This window comes from Coregonus lavaretus (genome assembly GCF_964263955.1).
Source record: "Coregonus lavaretus genome assembly, chromosome: 31".
Lineage (NCBI taxonomy): Eukaryota > Metazoa > Chordata > Actinopteri > Salmoniformes > Salmonidae > Coregonus > Coregonus lavaretus.
Genome location: NC_140018.1, coordinates 16157287 through 16179579, shown reverse-complemented (window position 1 = coordinate 16179579; position 22293 = coordinate 16157287). Strand labels below are relative to the sequence as shown.

Here is a 22293-nt window from a genome sequence, read left to right as displayed (position 1 = left end):
CCCTAAATAAGATCTGATGCAACCAATTACCTTCAGAAGTCGCATAATTAGTTAAATCAAGTCCACCTGTGTGCAATCTAAGTGTCACATGATCTGTCACATGATCTCAGTATATATATACCTGTTCTGAAAGGCCCCAGAGTCTGCAACACCACTAAGCAAGGGGCACCACCAAGCAAGCGGCATCATGAAGACCAAGGAGCTCTCCAAACAGGTCAGGGACAAAGTTGTGGAGAAGTACAGATCAGAGTTGGGTTATAAATACATTTCAGAAACTTTGAACATCCCACAGAGCACCATTAAATCCATTAATAAAAAATGGAAAGAATATGGCACCACAACAAACCTGCCAAGAGAGGACCGCCCACCAAAACTCACGGACCAGGCAAGGAGGGCATTAATCAGAGAGGCAACAAAGAGACCAAAGATAACCCTGAAGGAGCTGCAAAGCTCCACAGCAGAGATTGGAGTATCTGTCCATAGGACCACTTTAAGCCGTACACTCCACAGAGCTGGGATTTACAGAAGAGTGGCCAGAAAAAACCCATTGCTTAAAGAAAAAAATAAGCAAACACGTTTGGTGTTTGCCAAAAGGCATGTGGGAGACTCCCCAAACATATGGAAGAAGGTACTCTGGTCAGATGAGACTAAAATTGAGCTTTTTGGCCATCAAGGAAAACGCTATGTCTGGCGCAAACCCAACACCTCTCATCACCCCGAGAACACCATCCCCACAGTGAAGCATGGTGGTGGCAGCATCATGCTGTGGGGATGTTTTTCATCGGCAGGGACTGGGAAACTGGTCAGAATTGAAGGAGTGATGGATGGCGCTAAATACAGGGAAATTCTTGAGGGAAACCTGTTTCAATCTTCCAGAGATTTGAGACTGGGACGCAGGTTCACCTTCCAGCAGGAGAATGACCCTAAGCATACTGCTAAAGCAACACTCGAGTGGTTTAAGGGGAAACATTTAAATGTCTTGGAATGGTCTAGTCAAAGCCCAGACCTCAATCCAATTGAGAATCTGTGGTATGACTTAAAGATTGCTGTACACCAGCAGAACCCATCCAACTTGAAGGAGCTGGAGCAGTTTTGCCTTGAAGAATGGGCAAAACTCCCAGTGGCTAGATGTGTCAAGCTTATAGAGACATACCCCAAGAGACTTGCAGCTGTAATTGCTGCAAAAGGTGGCTCTACAAAGTATTGACTTTGGGGGGGTGAATAGTTATGCACGCTCAAGTTCTGTTTTTTTGGTCTTATTTCTTGTTTGTTTCACAAGAAAAAAATATTTTGCATCTTCAAAGTGGTAGGCATGTTGTGTAAATCAAATGATACAAACCCCCCAAAAAAACAATTTTAATTCCAGGTTGTAAGGCAACAAAATAGGAAAAATGCCAAGGGGGGTGAATACTTTCGCAAGCCACTGTAACTCTAGATTTGATTACGAAAGGCGTGTGTGAGGTAAGTTCTCTATTTCTTGTCCAGTTGGGCTGTTCCTGCTAGAGATGATTTCAAGCAGGGCCATGCATTTCCTGCTCACGCTCAGTGTTATTGCCATCAGACTGAAAGATTTGCCGCCTTCAGAAGGTATTCACAACCCTTGACTTTTTCAGCACTTTTTTGTATTACAGCCTGAATTTAAAATGGATTAAATGTAGATTGTTTGTCAATGGCCTACACACAATACCCCATAATGTCAAAGTGGAATTATGTTTTTAGAAATTCTTACAAATTAATGACAAATTAAAAACTGAAAAGTCAATAAGTATTAAACCCCTTTCTTATGACAAGTCTAAATAAGTTCAGGAGGAAAAATGTGCTTAACAAGTCACATACAGTTGAAGTCGGAAGTTTACATACACCTTAGCCAAATACATTTAAACTCAGTTCTTCACAATTCCTAACATTTAATCCTAGTAAAAATTCCCTGTCTTAGGTCAGTTAGGATCACCACTTTATTTTAAGAATGTGAAATGTCAGAATAATAGTAGAGAGAATTTATTTATTTCAGCATTTATTTATTTCATCACATTCCCAGTGGGTCAGAAGTTTACATACACTCAATTAGTATTTGGTTGCATTGCCTTTAAATTGTTTAACTTGGGTCAAACGTTTCGGGTAGCCTTCCACAAGCTTCCCACAATAAGTAGGGTGAATTCAGGCCCATTCCTCCTGGCAGAGCTGGTGTAAGTGAGTCAGGTTTGTAGGCCTCCTTGCTCACACTCGCTTTTTCAGTTCTGCCCACACATTTTCTATAGGATTGAGGTCAGGGCTTTGTGATGACCACTCCAATAACTTGACTTTGTTGTCCTTAAGCCATTTTGCCACAACTTTGGAAGTATGCTTGGGGTCATTGTCCATTTTAAGACCCATTTGCGACCAAGCTTTAACTTCCTGACTGATGTCTTGAGATGTTGCTTCAATATATCCACATAATGTTCCTTCCTCATGATGCCATCTATTTTGTGAAGTGCACCAGTCCCTCCTGCAGCAAAGTACCCCCACAGCATGATGCTGCCACCCCCGTGCTTCACGGTTGGGATGGTGTTCTTCGGCTTGCAAGCATCCCCCTTTTTCCTCCAAACATAACAATGGTCATTATGGCCAAACAGTTCTATATTTGTTTCATCAGACCAGAGGACATTTCTCCAAAAAGTACGATCTTTGTCCCCATGTGCAGTTGCAAACCATAGTCTGGCTTTTTTATGGCGGTTTTGGAGCAGTGGCTTCTTCTTGGCTGAGCGGCCTTTCAGGTTATGTCGATATAGGACTCGTTTTACTGTGGATATACAGTTGAAGTCAGAAGTTTACATACACTTAGGTTGGAGTCATTAAACCTAGTTTTTCAACCACTCCACAAATTTCTTGTTAACTATAGTTTTGGCAAGTCGGTTAGGACATCTACTTTGTGCATGACACAAGTAATTTTCCAACAATTGTTTACAGACAGATTATTTCACTTATAATTCACTGTATCACAATTCCAGTGGGTCAGAAGTTTACATACACTAAGTTGACTGTGCCTTTAAACAGCTTGGAAAATTCCAGAAAACGATGTAATGGCTTTAGAAGCTTCTGATAGGCTAATTGACATCATTTGAGTCAATTGGAGGTGTACCTGTGGATGTATTTCAAGGCCTACCTTCAAACTCAGTGCCTTTTTGCTTGACCTCATGGGAAAATCAAAATAAATCAGCCAAGACCTCAGAAAAAAAATGGTAGACCCTCCACAAGTCTGGTTCATCCTTGGGAGCAATTTCCAAACGCCTGGCGGTACCACGTTTATCTGTACAAACAATAGTACGCAAGTATAAACACCATGGGACCACGCAGCCGTCATACCGCGCAGGAAGGAGACACGTTCGGTCTCCTAGAGATGAACGTACTTTGGTGCGAAAAGTGCAAATCAAACCCAGAACAACAGCAAAGGACCTTGTGAAGATGCTCTGTGTGCAATAATCGTGTTTAAAATGTTTTAATGACTACCTCATCTCTGTACCCCACACATACAATTAACTGTAAGGTCCCTCAGTCGAACAGTGAATTTCAAACACAGATTCATCCACAAAGACCAGGTAGGTTTTCCTATGCCTCGCAAAGAAGGCCACCTATTGGTAGATGGGTTAAAAAAGCAGAAATTGAATATCCCTTTGAGCATGGTGAAGTTATTAATTACACTTTGGACGGTGTATCAATACACCCAGTCACTACAAATATACAGGCGTCCTTCCTAACTTAGTTGCCAGAGAGGAAGAAAACCGCTCAGGGATCTCACCATGAGGCCAATGGTGACTTTAAAACAGTTACAGAGTTTAATGATTGGAGAAAACTGAGGATGGATCAGCAACATTGTAGTTACTCCACAATACTAACCTAATTGACAGAAGGAAGCCTGTATAGAATAAAACTATTCCAAAACATGTATCCTGTTTGCAACAAGTCGTTAAAGTAATACTGCAAAACATGTTGCAAAGCAATTTACTTTTTGTCCTGAATACAAAGTGTTATGTTTAGGACAAATCCAATACAAACACATTACTGACTACAATCTCCATACTGTATTTTCAAGCATAGTGGTGGCTGCATCATGTTATGGGTATGCTTATAATCGTTAAGGACTGGTGAGTTTTTCAGGATAATAAATAAATGGAATGGGGCTAAGCACAGGCAAAATCCTAGAGGGAAACCTGGTTTAGTCTGCTTTCCACCAGACACTAGGAGAAGAATTCACCTTTCAGCACAACAATAGCCTAAAACACAAGGCCAAATCTACACTGGAGTTGCTTACCAAGAAAACAGTGAATGTTCCTGAATGGCCGAGTTACAGTTTTAACTTAAATCTACTTGAACATATATGGCAAGACATGAAAATGGTTCTCTAGCAATGATCAACAACTAATTTGACAGAGCTTGAAGAATTTTGAAAGAAATAATGGGAAAATGTTGCACAATCCAGGTGTGGAAAGCTCTCTCACAGCTGTAATCACTGCCAAAGGTGCTTCTACAAAGTATTGACTCAGGGGTTTGAATATTTACGTAAATGAGATATTTCTGTATTAAATTCTCTATAAATTAGCAAAAATGTCTAAAAACAGGTTTTGACTTTGTCGTTATGGGGTATTGTGTGCAGATGGGTTAGAGGAAAATAAATATTTTATCAATTTTGAATTCAGTCTGTAACAACAAAATGTGGAATAAGGCAAGGGGTATGAATACTTTCTGAAGGCACTGTACATCAGACAACGCTAATCGGAAACGACAATGCTCTGTAACCAGAAGGATCAGCCCCTGTATGCTCTCTATCTCGCCAATAAATGCTGGTAGTATCAGGCAAGTGGCTTTGCTGTAGTGATACTTTCTAGGAAACATTTTAGCACAAGTGCTTCCATTTCTCAGTAGAGTAGCTTCCGGTGTGTTTGAGTTTGCATGTGCATTGCGTGTCACATGTGGGTGTGAGCAAGAGAGACGAAAAGAGGCTGCGTGTGTATGTGAATTTGTTGGTGTGTGTGTGGCTCTCTGTATGTATAGTGCCTTGCAAAAGTATTCATCCCCGTTGGTGTATTTCCTATTTTGTTGCAGTACAACCTGTAATTTAAATAGATTTTTATTTGGATTTCATGTAATGGACATACACAAGATAGTCCAAATTGGTGAAGTGGAATGAAAAAAATAACTTGTTTCAAATAATTCTAAAAAATTAATAACGGAAAAGTGGTGTGTGCATATGTATTCACCCCCTTTGCTATGAAGCCCCTAAATAAGATCTGGTGCAACCAATTACTTTCAGAAATCACATAATTAGTTAAATAAAGTTCACATGTGTGTAATCTAAGTGTCACATGATCTGAGTATATATACACCTGTTCTGAAAGGCCCCAGAGTCTGCAACACCACTAAGCAAGGGGCACCACCAAGCAAGCGGCACCATGAAGACCAAGGAGCTCTCCAAACAGGTCAGGGACAAAGTTGTGGAGAAGTACAGATCAGGGTTGGGTTATAAAGAAATATCCAAAACTTTGAACATCCCCCCTGGGCATTACAGAAGAGTGGCCAGAAAAAAGCAATTGCTTAAAGAAAAAAATAAGCAAACACGTTTGGTGTTCGCCAAAAGGCATGTGGGAGACTCCCCAAACATATGGAAGAAGGTACTCTGGTCAGATGAGACTAAAATTGAGCTTTTTGGCCATCAAGGAAAACGCTATGTCTGGCGCGAACCCAACACCTCTCATCACCCCGAGAACACCATCCCCACAGTGAAGCATGGTGGTGGCAGCATCATGCTGTGGGGATGTTTTTCATTGGTAGGGACTGGGAAACTGGTCAGAATTGAAGGAGTGATTGATGGCGCTAAATACAGGGAAATTCTTGAGGGAAACCTGTTTCAATCTTCCAGAGATTTGAGACTGGGACGCAGGTTCACCTTCCAGCAGGAGAATGACCCTAAGCATACTGCTAAAGCAACACTCAAGTGGTTTAAGGGGAAACATTTAAATGTCTTGGAATGGTCTAGTCAAAGGCCAGACCTCAATCCAATTGAGAATCTGTGGTATGACTTAAAGATTGCTGTACACCAGCAGAACCCATCCAACTTGAAGGAGCTGGAGTAGTTTTGCCTTGAAGAATGGGCAAAAATCCCAGTGGCTAGATGTGCCAAGCTTATAGAGACATACCCCAAGAGACTTGCAGCTGTAATTGCTGCAAAAGGTGGCTCTACAAAGTATTGACTTTGGGGGGGGTGAATAGTTATGCACGCTCAAGTTTTCATTATTTTTGTCTTATTTCTTGTTTGTTTCACAATAAAAAAATATTTTGCATCTTCAAAGTGGTAGGCATGTTGTGTAAATCAAATGATACAAATCCATTTTAATTCCAGGTTGTAAGGCAACAAAATAGGAAAAATGCCAAGGGGGTGAATACTTTCGCAAGCCACTGTAAGTGTGTGTTAGTGTGTGTAGTGCATGGCTCTCTGCATGTACAGTAAATGTACAAATGTCTATTTATTTGTGTGTGCGTGCATGTGTGTGTGTGTATTCTGTGTGCTGCCATATCCGGTTTCGTGAGTGAGTTCAAGCTACCCTGCGCTGTCATCAGAGCAGGATGATGTGACGGGAAACCTGGACACTTGCGTCACGTGACTGGGAAGAAGGATGCCCACGTCAGAGAGGATGATGGGAAAAGCGTGTCACATACCATAACGAGGCAGGATGGTATACCATCAGAGCCGTGTGGTCACTTGGTGGTGGATGTGAAAACACACAAAACCCCCACTCACTCAAATTAAAAGGATCAGTTACAACACAATAATGAGGGAAGGACACTTACAGTAAACTCAGTTTACTCTGATTGTCCACTCCGCTTCCAGCTCACTTAGTGGCAACTCCCATATATTTAAAGCATATTGGCATCTATGTAATAATAATAGGATGTTTTATTGTCACATACACCGGATAGGTGCAGTAAAATGTGTTGTTTTACAGGATCAGCCATAGCAGTACGGCATCCCTGGAGCAAATGAGGGTTAAGTGCCTTGCTCAAGGGCACTTTGGCAGATTTTGTACCTTGCCCCCTCAGGTATTTGAACCAGCGACCTTTCTGTTTATGGCCCAACACTCTAACCGCTAGGCTACCTGCATGTAGTACTGGCCACCTTTCTCCTCTCCAACCTGGCCAGGATGATTCTATACAGGTATATCAAAGTCTAATCTTATGACCTCATTATACCTCACACAGTCAGGGAAGTGCTTGAGAAAGAGCACAATGCACAGAATGAGACTCCAATAGAGATCAACTAATAGTCATATTGTGATGTCATTGCTTACTGTTCACATCAGTTGATTTAAGCTGTAAGCAACACAGAATTAGAATATTTGTTTATCTCCCAGGTATATTTACAATGTTTGGTGTTTATTTGGTTTGTCATTCAGCACAGATGGGGGTGCAATCAAAAACATCTGCAAGATCTACTCCGCTTCCAGCTAACTTAGTGGCAACAGTCAAAGCATGTCGGCATCTATGTAATAATAATCGGAACTGCAACAGGGTGAAGTTTTCAGGGGTTGAGGGGGATCTTTTTTTTTTTTTTTTAAGCTGGCAGTATCTGCTCGCTCCTTGTTATTTCAACTGGGTTTGCCAAGGACCTGTGCCAAGGGTTTGTTAGGATGGTTTGCAGATGCTTGTCTGAAATCCGATTCACAACATGGACTAAGGTTGGGAACGTTTCTAACAGTTTCCTCGGCACTGCAATGGCCAGGCCGGAATCTGGGAATGGAATCAAACAGGAATTCCCTGACAAGGCCTACAAGGTGAGAGAGATGGGTGGTGAATCATTCACAGATCCAAACAACATGAGGTTTTGGGCATCTGCAGGCCACAACACCGCAAACCCTGACAATGCACTTTGTCAGAAAATAGTTAGGCGAGCTCACAAATGTATGAGAGACCATACTCTGATTCGACAACATGTAATCAAGGGCTCAGCCAGAACCAAGATACTGTAGCAACCAAGCACAGAATTCAACTGGACGAGAGTTTAAGCACCTGTTAGCTTTTTCAAATCTATATCGTGCTTAGAATTCAGAAGTGGCTAAGTTTCCACATATGGTTTCCATAGTCTCTTTTTCATACTTCCATTTAATTCTCCCTCTGTCTGAATCCTCTTTGATTTTACATATTCCCAGATTTGGTTATACCCAGAACATATTCAGAAGATTAGGTATTGTGCATGCATGTAAACCAGTATGGATGAGCAAGCACCTGTCTATCCTCACCATAGGAGGAGGACTTCTAAAGCCTATCTTTTGGCAGGGGAATCACTGCATAGCTATCATGAAGGGGGAAAACATCAGGCCTCAGCATGCAACCCCACACACCAGAGAATGAATGCCCTGCCAAGACCCTCCTCCTCTTTAACTCCTCAGATGACTTTCAGAACATGATTGCAACCGAGAACACGATCACGTCCGTAGCTATCAACCTTGGCAGATCAGGAAAGGAACCGCATACCAACACAGGAACCGCATACCAACACACGTCGGACGCATCTGGGAAAATAAAGAACGTGAATAAATTACACGCAGCTGGAATCAGACGTCCCTCCTCTCTCCTCTGAGATAAAGAGTGAAATATGGGATGTGAGTTACTGGACCTCTTTTGAAGGGTCGGCCTTTTTGTAAACGTAGCTTATGTTTTCTTAGTATCTGCCAAAGATCAACATGATAACACCCTTGGTATTTTATCTGCTTTGACCCGGTGAAATAAATCATATATTCATTGTAGCATCATGCATTGATCTACACTGTTAATCATCTTTAAAGGCTCCTTCGCTATTGATCCTTTTTGTCTCTCCTTATGGAGCACTAACCTAATGTCGCAGCGATTCTGGTCCCGCCGGGGAGGGAAAAAAACTGTCTGGGAGGTTCTCTTCTCCACTGTTGAACCAATCCAGTAAATATGGAGGAGGAGTTAAGATGGAGTGTCGCCTTGTTAATGTCCTCTCTTTCCATTTCCCCTGAAAACCAGATTTATCCGGTTGTTTACAACCCCGCAGAGGGTGATGGAGCACAGAGCATGTGGTCATTGGGTCACTATCGCCCTCTTGTGGACTAGTAGAGAACAGAATAAGTGAAGGAATGGATTCACATGGTTCCATGAATTCACATTATAGAAGGGGTCCCAAAAAAATTGCATTTATGCCTCAATAAAATATTTTATTATCCATAACCATTATCACTACAAGCAAAATAACGACAATATTTGCCATGAGCATTACACTGTTGTGCAGAACAAGTAAGCTACCTTCTCATCACATAATATTAATACTTTTTTAAATAAATGTTTGGTAACATATTTGGTCCCCTTAATAAATGTTTTATATGTACACTGTATTCTATCAAACGATATTCACTTAATGAAAAATGGCAACTTGACCACAACCATACTTCTTCAACCATCCAGTCTGTTCTGATTTGCAGAGGGAAGTCAACTTGGGCAAGTATATAAGCAACGCAGGTGTGAGATTTACCCATTGAAAAGATGGAAGACAATAGTGATCCCCCCTCCACTCTTCTCATACTGTAGTTAATACAAACACAGTGCAGATCTACCTTTCAAAAAGTTTAGGCAGTCGAAGCACTGGAACCAACCATGTTGTGATGCAGATGTTTGCCATGTGATGCTGATGTGGCACCATGTTAGCCAAGCTAACATGGCAGTTGAGGTGATTCCCAGCATCAACACCCCACTGAACCCAATGGAGGTCCCAGAGGAGGGTGATTAGTCAGTCTTCTTGTTCTGCTCTCTGCGGGCCTTTCTCTTCAGCTGCAGGGTCTTCAGCTCTATCATGGTGGAGAACGTCCTGTACACCCACAACGCCTGAGACACACACACATGCACAGATCTGTTAACACAGGCCTACGATCAGCTCTCTTTCACTTGGGATTTAATGGTTGAGAATAACGTTTAAAACTTACAACAATGACGATTGTGTTGAGCAGAAGGGGAATGGAGTAGACCAAAGATATGAACATCCCATTTGAATCAAAGTACTGGAACTTGGAAAATGACCTGTGAAATTACAAAATAAGTTGTTTCTCACTAACTAAATTACTAATAAAACAGTCAACATATTTTCCCCCAGGAGTATACAATGTACTGCAGCTCGATGAGATCTTTACCTCCAGTTCATGGCTGCCACCTCGTTCAGATATTCAGCGCTGTACACCATGCATACTGTGGAGAGAGGGGAAACAGCAATTACTGGATGGCATGAATAAATGTTTGTGCATAAAATGTGTAGTGATTTTAAAAGATACAAATCACATGACATCTAACCAACGATATGGTAGTAGTAGAAACACACATCCACTTACCCATAAACAGGAACTGGCATATTTGCACTCCGTAGAATCTGCGTGTCAGGAGAGTTGCGAGGAGACAGACAGCATGGAACACCAGAAGTCCAATAAGCCACGGCTCAGACCACTGTATCTGCAGACATGAAATCAAACAGTGGTTTAGCTAGCTAGCTACATTTCCAAACAATAAACAGCATCATGTTATTGGACAGTGGGTTGGCATTGATACTAGCTACTAGATAGTCAGCAAGCTAACTCATAAGCAACACAACAACCAGATAACTGGTCAGATATATCTTTTTAACTTAATCTATTTAATCTTGTAATATATATCTCTACTTTGACTAGCAGAGAACACAACAAAGATAGCTAGCTCTCAAGCTAAGCTAGTTAGGCTAACTCATCTTTGCTAAGGCAAGCTAGCATCCAATATACATTTCCCGAGGAATAAGAAAGACAAACCAAACGTACAGACATCAGAAATGTCCATATTGATGTGATTCGCATATTGCTAAATCCATCGATTGGAATAGAGCTTATATTTTGTGCTTTCTGATCAGTCATCTTGACAAAATACACGTTCTCAACTACCGTGTAAACACAAGAAACGAATGCGGAACAAACGCATCCTCCGTCGCCGAAAATTGACGCCACCCCTTCCTCTTCTATTATATAAGGGAGGTTCGCAAACAAACGTTAAAGCTGCATGCCGCCACCTACCGTGCTGGAGTGTGTGGTCAATCACGGTGTACAACATTTCTAAATCCTCCTACCTAACATTTACATTTTAGTCATTTAGCAGACGCTCTTATCCAGAGCGACTTACAGTTAGTGCATACATTATTTTTTTTCTTACCCCCTGTGGGAATCGAACCCACAACCCTGGCGTTGCAAACGCCATGCTCTATCAACTGAGCTACATCCCTGCCGGCCATTCCCTCCCCTACCCTGGACGACGCTGACTCAGTACTTCTGAGAAGAAAAAAAAGAGCCCTACTAACTTCTAATAGACCCTCTCCCATCCCCAAAATTAGATTTACCAGATGACTATTCAATACTGACAGAGAATCTGCGCATACTATAATTCTAACAGGTTGAACGTCCTCCACCCACTGGAGGGCAACTACTATCGCCAACAGTTCAACTGAGTATACTGACAGTTCATCTGTTAGTCTTCTACATATCAAATTCAGGAATGTAAACGCCTGCTCCTGTGTACCCACTATCTGGGTCCTTGGATCCATCTGTAAAAAGCAGTAAAAAAGCATAAAAACTTCTACCAATGTAATTGTCAACCAGTTTCCCTATATCACTGACTTCTGACCAATATTTCCTTTTCTCTACCAAGGTTAGATCAACAACAGGATCTGGGAGTAACCATGGAGGAACATCCCCTATCACCACAGAAGGGCCAACCTCCAACTCCCTCAAACCACTCTCATCAGCAAGCTTTCCAACTGTCCAACCAAAACCACTGCCTTGTCTACTAGTATATTCCCAACAGTCATCTAGAACAGTAACAGTGGGATGCTTAACCTCACAGCCTTGCAACCTAACCCAATAAGCTAATGACCATTTTTTACGCCGTATATCCAAAGGCATTTCACCTGCCTCCACTAGTAAGGCACATACAGATGTTGATTTAAATGCACCAATACATATCCTTAAAGCTATATACTGGATTCTGTCCAGCCTTTGAAGCCAAGTCTTCACCACTGTTCCATTAACTATTTACCCAAAATCAATTGTTATCCTGATCAGAGCTCTATAAATATCCATAAACGATTGTCTATCAGCACCCCATTCATAACCAGAGACCGAATGCATAAGATTCACCACCTTGTTACACTTTGTTTCAACATTTATGACATGATCTTTCCATGTATTTCGCTCATTGAACCATAGACCCAAATATTTGTACTTAGAAACCCTTCCCATAGGCTGTCCATACAGAAACAAATGTATATTATCAGCAACTTTCTTCTTCGAGAAGAACATACAACAAGACTTTGCCACTGACAATTTCAAAACTCCAGTCATTCGACCATCTTTCAACATCCACTATAGCTTGTTGAATAGATTTGATCACATGAGAGACATTCCTTCCCCTCTTTCAAATAGCTCCATCATCAGCATATAGGGAAGTCCCAATACCCCTACCTACATTCGTAAACACATCGTTAATCATAACGTTGAACAAAATAGGACTGATAGCACTGCCTTGAGGAATACCATTGTCTACTCCATAGGCATCAGTTAAAATGGATCCTATTTTAACTCGAAAAGAGCGATTAAATAAGAAGGCCAAAACCCAGTTATATAATCGTCCACCAATACCAAGTCTTTCCATCTTAATCAGTAGGCCTTCTCTCCACATAGTGTAATAAGGCTTTTCAATGTCAAAAAAGACAGTAGCCATTAATTATTTCATGACCAGAGTTTTTTCAACTTCATTGCTCACCTTTACTAATGCATCCAAAGTAGATCTAGCTTTACGGAATCCACTTTGACATTGACTCAATAAACCTCTATGTTCCAGGAACTATGACAATCTGTTGACTATCATCTTTTCCATCAGTTTACACAAGTTAGAGGTCAGTGCTATTGGTCTATAACTATCAGCACATGAAGGGTCCTTACCAGGCTTTACAAAAAGGTAATGTTACTGCACGTTTCAACCAGAAGGTATAACCCCCTCACTCCAAATCGTATTAAATAATCGCAGGAGAACATGTATGACCTCATCAGGTAGATGCTTAAACATGACATAGCACAACTGATCATGAACTGGGGCTGTATATCCACAGCCTATTAAGGCTGAACGCATCTCATGGATGGTAAAAACAGCATCCAAAGAAGAGTCAACAGTATTCCTTTTCTAATACACATTAACATGAGCATTTAAAATCTCACACCTGCATTGCTTATATACTTAATCCAAAGTACCCTCACTATGTACCTTAGCAAATGTCTTCCCCAACAAGTCAGCTTTTTCTTTATCAGTTATGGCCATTTTTTACCCACAACCAAAACTGGAATTCGAGTGGACTTGCTTCTTCCAGTCATCTTCTTCAACATAGACCATACATCCCCCAGCTCAGTACCCCTCCCTGCCTATTGTAGAGCAGAGCTGTCTCCATGCATTTCTCTTGACAGACTTAATGACCCTACATACTAAAGCTCTCTTCCTTTGGAAATCAACTAGATTCTCAGGAGTCATATTCCTACACAACACTGTAAGACCTATTTCTTTCTCGAATAGCCGCAGTGCACTCTTCAGTCCACCAAGGAACCACCTTCCTTTTCTCACCCATGTCACTCACTGGTACATATACATTCGCAGAACTCAAAATCAGAGAAGTCACAGAGGCAGCACATACATCAACCAGCCTCTCTAAAGACAACTGTCCAACAGACTTTAAGCAATGTTCACCAAACTTTTCCCAGTCTGCTTTATGAAAGCACCATATTCTGAATGGTACCCTATCTGGAATAGTAACATCAAAGTTCATGGTACACGAAATCGGGAAATTATCACTTCCAACAGTAGAATAATTCCTTACATTCCATTCACACATAGATGCAATAGAATTAGAAGCCAGTGTGAGGCAGGATGTAACCCCTCTAACAACATCAACTCGTGTACCACATCCATCGTTAAGACATACCAATGCTCTTGTTTCCATCATATCTTCCACAATAGTACCATTAGTATCTGTATGTGTGCTTCCCCATAAACTATTATGTGCATTAAAGTTGCCACACCATATCTCTCTAGAGCCCAATTCTCCTGATATTTCATCAAACATCGCTACAGATAGTTGATGACAAGGGCTGTAAAAACGTAATATTACTACCTGCACTGTAGATTTCCACCATCACACATTCATATTCAGATGGGACAGGTATATTATGATATACAAGACCTTCCCTTATGAACGTAGCACACCCACCACCCTGTCCAATTGATCTATCAGATCTGATTGAGCAATAACCAGGAATAATACAATCAAGATGTGGTCTAAGCCATGTTTCTTGAACACATATCACATCAGGTTTGATCTCTAAATCAATTACATATTACTTAAACTCCTGACCGTTAGCAATAAGGCTTCTAACATTCCACTGAAGGATAACAAAAACCATAACTCTAATTATCATCATACTGAGACACTCCATTATCATTATTATTAGGAGTCAACACATCAACAATCATGGCGACAGTAACATCTGTTACTCCTAAAAACTTTGTTGCTGCTTCCAAAATGATCTTCAACATGGCAGTTCTTCTTTCCACAAACGCAGTCAGGTTGATAACCTTTCCAATGAAGGCTATGAAATCAAATCAAATCAAATCAAATCAAATCAAATCAAATTTTATTGGTCACATGCGCCGAATACAACAGGTGCAGACATTACAGTGAAATGCTTACTTACAGCCCTTAACCAACAGTGCATTTATTTTAAACAAAAAAAGTAAGAATAAAACAACAACAAAAAAAGTGTTGAGAAAAAAAGAGCAGAAGTAAAATAAAGTGACAGTGGGGAGGCTATATATACAGTAAAATAAAGTGACAGTAGGGAGGCTATATATACAGGGGGGTACCGTTGCAGAGTCAATGTGCGGGGGCACCGGCTAGTTGAGGTAGTTGAGGTAATATGTACATGTGGGTAGAGTTAAAGTGACTATGCATAAATACTTACTTAACAGAGTAGCAGCAGCGTAAAAAGGATGGGGTGGGGGGGCAGTGCAAATAGTCCGGGTAGCCATGATTAGCTGTTCAGGAGTCTTATGGCTTGGGGGTAGAAGCTGTTGAGAAGTCTTTTGGACCTAGACTTGGCACTCCGGTACCGCTTGCCGTGCGGTAGCAGAGAGAACAGTCTATGACTAGGGTGGCTGGAGTCTTTGACAATTTTGAGGGCCTTCCTCTGACACCGCCTGGTATAGAATTCAATCTGATGAACTATTAAAGTGTCCTTTGACACGACACATTTGTGAGAACAAGATTTCTGAATAGGTCTCGTATCCGTGTCTGGACCAACATAAGCAACATTTCCTACAGTAGGTCCACTTATTCCAGGAGTAACCCTATTATCTCCATCATTCTGCCTAATAGTTCCACCAATCTGCCTTGCAGCCTCTGCATAACATTTTACATTTACGTCATTTAGCAGACGCTCTTATCCAGAGCGACTTACAGTTAGTGAGTGTATAAATGTTTTTTTTTCATTATGAATGATTTTCTATCTTTGGGCCTCTCTAGCCTTTGTCTGTACCTGGCATCCACCAAATGCTGCACTGTGTTACCCCACTGTGCTTCCTAGTTTGAAGTCGAACCACAGATAGAACAATGAGACAGATATTTCACCAAATGCATAAATGTGAAGCATCCGCTTGGCGTTTCCACTCACTACCAAATATGGTAGTGAGAGGAAGCCCACTGGCCGGCAGTGGGAGAAGATGGAAAGAGATGGATTTTGGCCGACATTCTGCAAATTTTCTCATTAATGAATCATTTGATTTCAATACAGTTTTTTGTTGCCAAAACTAGAATATGTTATGAACAGAGCAGACTAAGTTTTGTAGACTTTACCCTTAGCAACAGTTTTTAAAAATCGTGTTGTTTAAAAAATAAAATGAGTGCAACGGCGAATTGAGTTCTTGCACCCACCCACTCTTGCACCCAGCAGGGGTTCCCTAACGGAAATATGCAGATGTATGCTAGAACCCGAACTGCGAATTGAGTTCTTGACAACACACTTCACAATACAGGCGTTCCCTAACGGAAATATGCAGATGTATGCTAGAACGCGCCAATAGGAACTCACTAGCTCGTGTTTGGTTCTGCCCACCTCCTTGCTTGTTCTGCCCACTATGACTCATTTGTTCCCATTGGAAACGACAGGGTGTGGTTTATCTTCGTTTAGTTGTAAAAAATCTTTGGTCGAACCCTCGAATGCCGCCTCCTCCGTCCATCCGCTTCGCGCATCCAGAACAGCGCCCTCTGCTTGCTTTCTTCTTCTTCTTCTTCTTCTTCTTCTTCTTCTTCTTCTTCTTCTTCTTCTTCTTCTTCTTCTTCTTCTTCTTCTTCTTCTTCTTCTTCTTCTTCTTCTTCTTCTTCTTCTTCTTCTTCTTCTTCTTCTTCTTCTTCTTCTTCTTCTTCTTAATGGTTCAGTAGAAAATAATAAACGTTTTAGCATAAGTTTATCTCTGTATCTCCCTTCTTCTTCTTCTTCTTCTTCTTCTTCTTCTTCTTCTTCTTCTTCTTCTTCTTCTAATTGACGTCATCAGGTATTCTTTATTTTTTTTCTTCTTTAGCATTTAGTTAGCGGATCACATCCAAGGAGGCTATTTTTACAAGATTAAGGGTGAGACACAGCCGGTTGAATAACACTTTAAATGTGATAGGAAAGCATCCAACAGGAAAGTGTCATTATTGCCAGGAAACAGAGACAGTGGTGCATGTACTGATACAGTGTGAGGGAAAGAGAGAGGCTGAGATCCAGTATGAGGGAGAAGGGGTTACAGGAAATTAGTTTGAAGAGTATACTGAGTAGAACGTCATTAGATACAGTCTCAAATATTTTGTTATCTTTTTTTAAAGAGAAATGGGGCTGGCAGGTAGGATTTAGTTTGTCTGGCCCACACTCCAGTACAGTAGGTGGCGGTAATGCATCATAACATTGGATGCCAACCGCCGATAAACCCCACTGAAGAAGAACATCGCATCCAACTTTTAGGTGCATACACCGCCACCCACTTTACTGGTGTGTGAGGCCATTCACGACCTACCTACATTACATTTTTGATATGGTAATATAAATTTGGAAAAATGAAAATTTCCCTGACAACTATTACCCCTCTCTAAAAAAAAAAACATTCCACCATTTAATCAATGGTCTGAGAGGACAGAACACTACCACTCATTTTACATTTTAGCAGACGCTCTTATCCAGAGCGACTTACAGGAGCAATTAGGGTTAAGTGCCTTGCTCAAGGGCACATCGACAGATTTTTCACCTAGTCGGCTCGGGGATTAGAACCAGCGACCTTTCGGTTACTGGCACAACGCTCTTACCCACTAAGCTACCTGCCGCCCACTCAACACCCCCTGCAACTGTTCTGCAGTACTTCTCTGCCGCAGCCACCACAACCTCTATTTTCTGTGACTTCCGATCCATTTCTGCAGTACAATTGACAACCATGGCTATGAATGCTAAAAAGCCCACCTTACTGAAGCACATATTCTTCCCATCACTCTCTTTTGGTCTCTGCATATCCACAGGAATCCTCGCAGTATCCCTCACCCTGTACCCATCTTCCTCTACCACTCTCTTCACTGCTTCGGCATACAACACTTTCTGTACTACTCTAACCCTGGCAACCTCAACCTGCCTTTCTTTCATTGGACACCTCCGATCTCCAACCCCATGGGCACCCCCACAGCTAACACAACTTTCTACACCAATACTACACATTACTTTGTCTCATGCCCTCCTGCACACTTCTCACATCTAGGAATCTCCCTCCTACACACTGCTGCAACATGCCCATAAACTTGACACCTAAAACACCGTAGTATTTTCGGAACAAAAGCTCTCATGGGATAACTTACACTTCCTAACTTCACCTTGTCGGGCAAAGACTCTACATCAAAACTCAGCAGGACAGACAATGTCTTCTCCGTTTCCCCATGCTCTCCACCGGATCTGCGTCGCACCAAACGGCATAAATCACAGACATTGGGAATCTTCCATTTCCACTGATCCTCCTCAACACTTAATGTCACCACCGTTATCACTCCTTTCAACAACGCCCTGCTCCGGAGAGCAAAGCAAGTCACATTTATTGTCCCTAATCGCGTGATGCGGAGCGTCCTCTCCCTCTGGACTGAAGAAACACAATAAATCATCACTTATCCACTCCAAGTTACTCTCACCAACTCAACAGTCCCCAACCTGACATCACATATGGATCTGCCAAAATGCAAGGATCCATTCTCTCCACAAACCTCACTCCCACTGGACCAGAAACATCCTTTTCATCCTGGAGATGAGGTCCTCTCCGCAGGTACTACATCCAAACTCTCGTCATGTTCCATCTCTGAGCTACTAGATCACGTATCCCTCTTTTTTCACTTGACGCCAACTCTCCTCACCACACCGCTTCCCTCTACACTCAGCTCCTTCTCGGCGGTCATCACTGCACCTGCCACCACAATGAATTCACACTCACTCGTCACATTCCGTTTCCTTCTCTAGCTCTTCCAAAAGTTCTGTGCGATCCTCCATTCCATATTCCATCAAAACATATTCCACTTTTCTTATTTTTTCCTTATCCACCATCTTCTCCAGATCTTCACCAGATCTTCCAGAAGGCTTTTGCAATCCCCCACTCCATATTTATTCATAATATGTTCTACTTTCTTCCTTTTTTCCTTGTCCGCCATTCACAGGAAGTGATGTCTAAGCAAACGGTACGTCCGTCACCAGGTATTCCTTCTTCTTCTTCTTCGTGTGAATTTCCAGTAGACTAGACACTTTTTGTTGTATTGCTGCCTTTCTCAGTGCGGAATGTGCATTCCACATTGTGACAAAACAAAACAAATTAAGGGAAACGGGGAATGGGAAAAACTTAAATCGCACCACCATCTAACCCTGCACCTATACACTATCCCCAAAAACTCACCTACACATCCCACCCTAAACGATCCTACACCAGGCCGTTGGCCTGGGAGGATGTAACCCCTTCTCTCAAAACTGCTGTAGATCTTCTGCACTAAATTCTCTCACACATCAATATTTATCTGCTGCTGCAACTACCACATCTATCTTCTGTGATTTCCGCTCCATCAGTGCAGTGTAGTTGATCACCAACCTTACTAAAACTCATCCTCTCTGTCTCTCTCTCTTCAGGCCTACTCACTGGGGGGCTCCCAGTCGCCTCACTCACCCTTGGGCTATCCTCTACTCTCTCCACTGCCTCAGCATAGGAAACTTTCTGCCCCACTCGACCTGTCTCTCTCTCACAGGGCACTTCGTATCCCCAAGTGCATGTGCCTTTCAGTTGACACACAGTGCTTTCTCTATCCCAATTGTACACTCCCTCTGACTTTGCCCTCTTGCAAATTTCTTACATCGTGGGATCTCCCTTCTACACACTGCTGCAACATGTCTGCATCCTTGGCACCTAAAGCACCGAAGCGGGTTCGGAACATAGGCCCTCACAGAATAGCAAATATAACCTAACCTGACCTTATCAGGAAGAACTTATGTGTCAAAGCTCAACTAGACAGGGTATTCTCAGTTTAGAAATTGCCACCAGGTCTATGTCTCACCAAGCGGTGGGCGTCACAAACACTAGGAATATTCCTTTTCATTTGATCCACCTCTACATTCAACGCTACCCCACTGATCACCCCTTTTAGCGGCGCCCTGCTCCGGAGAGCAAAGCACACCACAGGTTGAGCCCCAAGCCGCGTGACTCGAAGCGCCCACTTCCTCTGGGAGGCGTATACACAAAAAATCTAAACAATTCCACTTCTCCAAACTTTCACAGATGTAACCATTCCCAGTTTGTCCTTTACCCAGCCTGACACAATGTATGGGTAAGCCAAAAAGCAGGAATCCACTCTTTTAAAAATTCTCACTCCTACCGGTCCAAAATCCTCTCTGGTAGGATTCTCAGGGAAAACAGTGGAAGTATCCAATAAACCTGTCCCCGCAGGTAGGCTCGCTTCATCCTGGACTGACTCAACCTCAGAGTACTCACCACTGCCGTCTGACTCCATTTCGTGATCATCAAGGTTCTCAAGAGAGCATGAAGACCTTTAAGTCTTATTACTTGGTGTAAACTCAGGAGATTCATCTCTGATCTTAACAGCACCATTCTTGCGCTTTCGCGTCATCGCACCTCCTGGTTCGTCTGTGTTTCAGTCTCCAGCTAACCTTGTTGAAAGACCACCAGGTATTCCACCAATGGGTATTCATTATAAGTTTTACAATTTACATACTGCAAAAAACACAGACATACTGTACAGTATAGCTATAATATAGCATATAGCAGCCTCAAACATAAGTTTAAATTGTATTTATTCACATAGAAACAGACTTTCAAAGACAGATATAGACAGAGAAATGCAGTGTGTATTCTTTGGTAGCATATCACTAACATGAAGATATACTGTACTCACTGTTAACTTCTCCCTGTCAGCTTTCTTTATCATACCAAACACATACATTTTTCTTTCTATCATATTACATTTAGAAGATATTCTGAAAATATATTATTCTGCTGTAAATCCACTGGGGTTGTGCCATGCCCCTGCTTCCGTTGGCTGGCTGGGACAAAAGACCGACCGTCCCCAATGTGCAGGAAGAGGCCCTCAAGCCTTGATTCAGTTTCCTTTCCTGTTTTGGTTCCCCTCTCCACCCCGACCCCGCTAAGTCTTTCCTGTCTCTATCTAAATCCCTTTGTTAACAAGCTCCTGTCCGGTCCTGATTCACTTAATCTGACGCCATAGAGCAAACACATATTCTGTTTGTGCCGCACAATTGTCCTTTTCTCTCTCGCTGTCTCTTTAACAGGCTTTACACAAGGTGATGGTTGCATGTTACAGAAATTCTTTGAGTTGAAAAAGGCACAACGTATATTTGAGAAAATAATTCATAATTGTGGAGTAAGTAACTGTGAAATTATGTAATTAAAGAGTTTACAAATATACAAAATATCCCATTAATTTCAATGTTGACTGAAAAGTCATTATAAAAGTATAAAACGTCTGACATACTGTACCAGTCAAAGGTTTGGACACACCTACTCATTCAAGGGTTTTTCTTTATTTTTACTATTTTCTACATTGTAGAATAATAGTGAAGACATCAAAACCATGTAGTAACCAAAAAAGTGTTAAACAAATCAAAATATATTTTATATTTGAGATTCTTCAAACAGCCACCCTTTGCCTTGATGACAGCTTTGCACACTCTTGGCATTCTCTCAACCAGCTTCACCTGTAATGCTTTTCCAACAGTCTTGAAGGAATTCCCACACATGCTTAGCACTTGTTGGCTGCTTTTCCTTCACTCTGCCGTCCGACTCATCCCAAACCATCTCAATTGGGTTGAGGTCGGGGGATTGTGGAGGCCAGGTCATCTGATGCAGCACTCCATCACTCTCCTTCTTGGTAAAATAGCCCTTACACAGCCTGGAGGTGTGTTGGGTCATTGTCCTGTTACAAATGAAAGTCCCATTAAGCCCGAACCAGATGGGATGGCGTATCGCTGCAGAATGCTGTGGTAGCCATGCTGGTTAAGTTAAGTGAAATAAATCACAGACAGAGTCACCAGCAAAGCACCTCCACACCATAACACCTCCTTCTCCATGCTTTACGGTGGGAAGTATTCATGCACAAAGACACAGCGGTTTGAACCAAAAATCTCAAATTTGGACTCCAGACCAAAGGACACATTTCCACTGGTCTAAAGTCCATTGCTTGTGTTTCTTGGCCCAAGCAGGTCTCTTCTTATTATTGGTGTCCTTTAGTAGTGGTTTCTTTGCAGCAATTCGACCATGGAGGCCTGATTCACGTAGTCTCCTCTGAACAGTTGATGTTGAGGTGTCTGTTACTTGAACTCTGTGAAGCATTTATTTGGGCTGCAATTTCTGAGGCTGGTAACTGTAATGAATTTTTCCTCTGCAGCAGAGGTAACTCTGGGTCTTCCATTCCTGTGGTGGTCCTCATGAGAGCCAGTTTCATCATAGCACTTGATGGTTTTTGCGACTGCACTTGAAGAAACGTTCAAAGTTCTTGACATTTTCCGTCTTGATTGACCTTCATGTCTTAAAGTAATGATGGACTGTCGTTTCTCTTTGCTTATTTGAGCTGTTCTTGCCATAATATGGACTTGGTCTTTTACCAAATAGGGCTATTTTGATTTG

At 41.9% G+C, this 22293-nt stretch overlaps 1 protein-coding gene across 1 annotated transcript; it reads right to left on the bottom strand.

The window, feature by feature from the left end:
- Positions 1-9185: 9185 nt before the first annotated feature.
- On the bottom strand, positions 9186-11020 carry tmem18 (transmembrane protein 18). Its single transcript, XM_084148999.1, has 5 exons — positions 10824-11020; positions 10368-10485; positions 10173-10227; positions 9969-10062; positions 9186-9870 (listed from the first exon to the last, which is right to left on the bottom strand). Exons 1-5 carry the CDS (start codon positions 10914-10916, stop codon positions 9772-9774), a joined length of 459 nt encoding a protein of 152 aa, XP_084005125.1. The 5' UTR covers positions 10917-11020; the 3' UTR covers positions 9186-9771.
- Positions 11021-22293: the final 11273 nt, after the last annotated feature.

Bases quoted from the DNA above. Each gene is read 5' to 3' on its own strand.
- tmem18 (XM_084148999.1), bottom strand. From the start codon at position 10,916: ATGACTGATCAGAAAGCACAAAATATAAGCTCTATTCCAATCGATGGA. The intron at 10,486-10,823 runs GTACGTTTGGTT...TCATGTCTGCAG, and splicing joins TATGGACATTTCTGATGTCT to ATACAGTGGTCTGAGCCGTG. The intron at 10,228-10,367 runs GTAAGTGGATGT...CTCTCTCCACAG, and splicing joins ATGCCAGTTCCTGTTTATGG to TATGCATGGTGTACAGCGCT.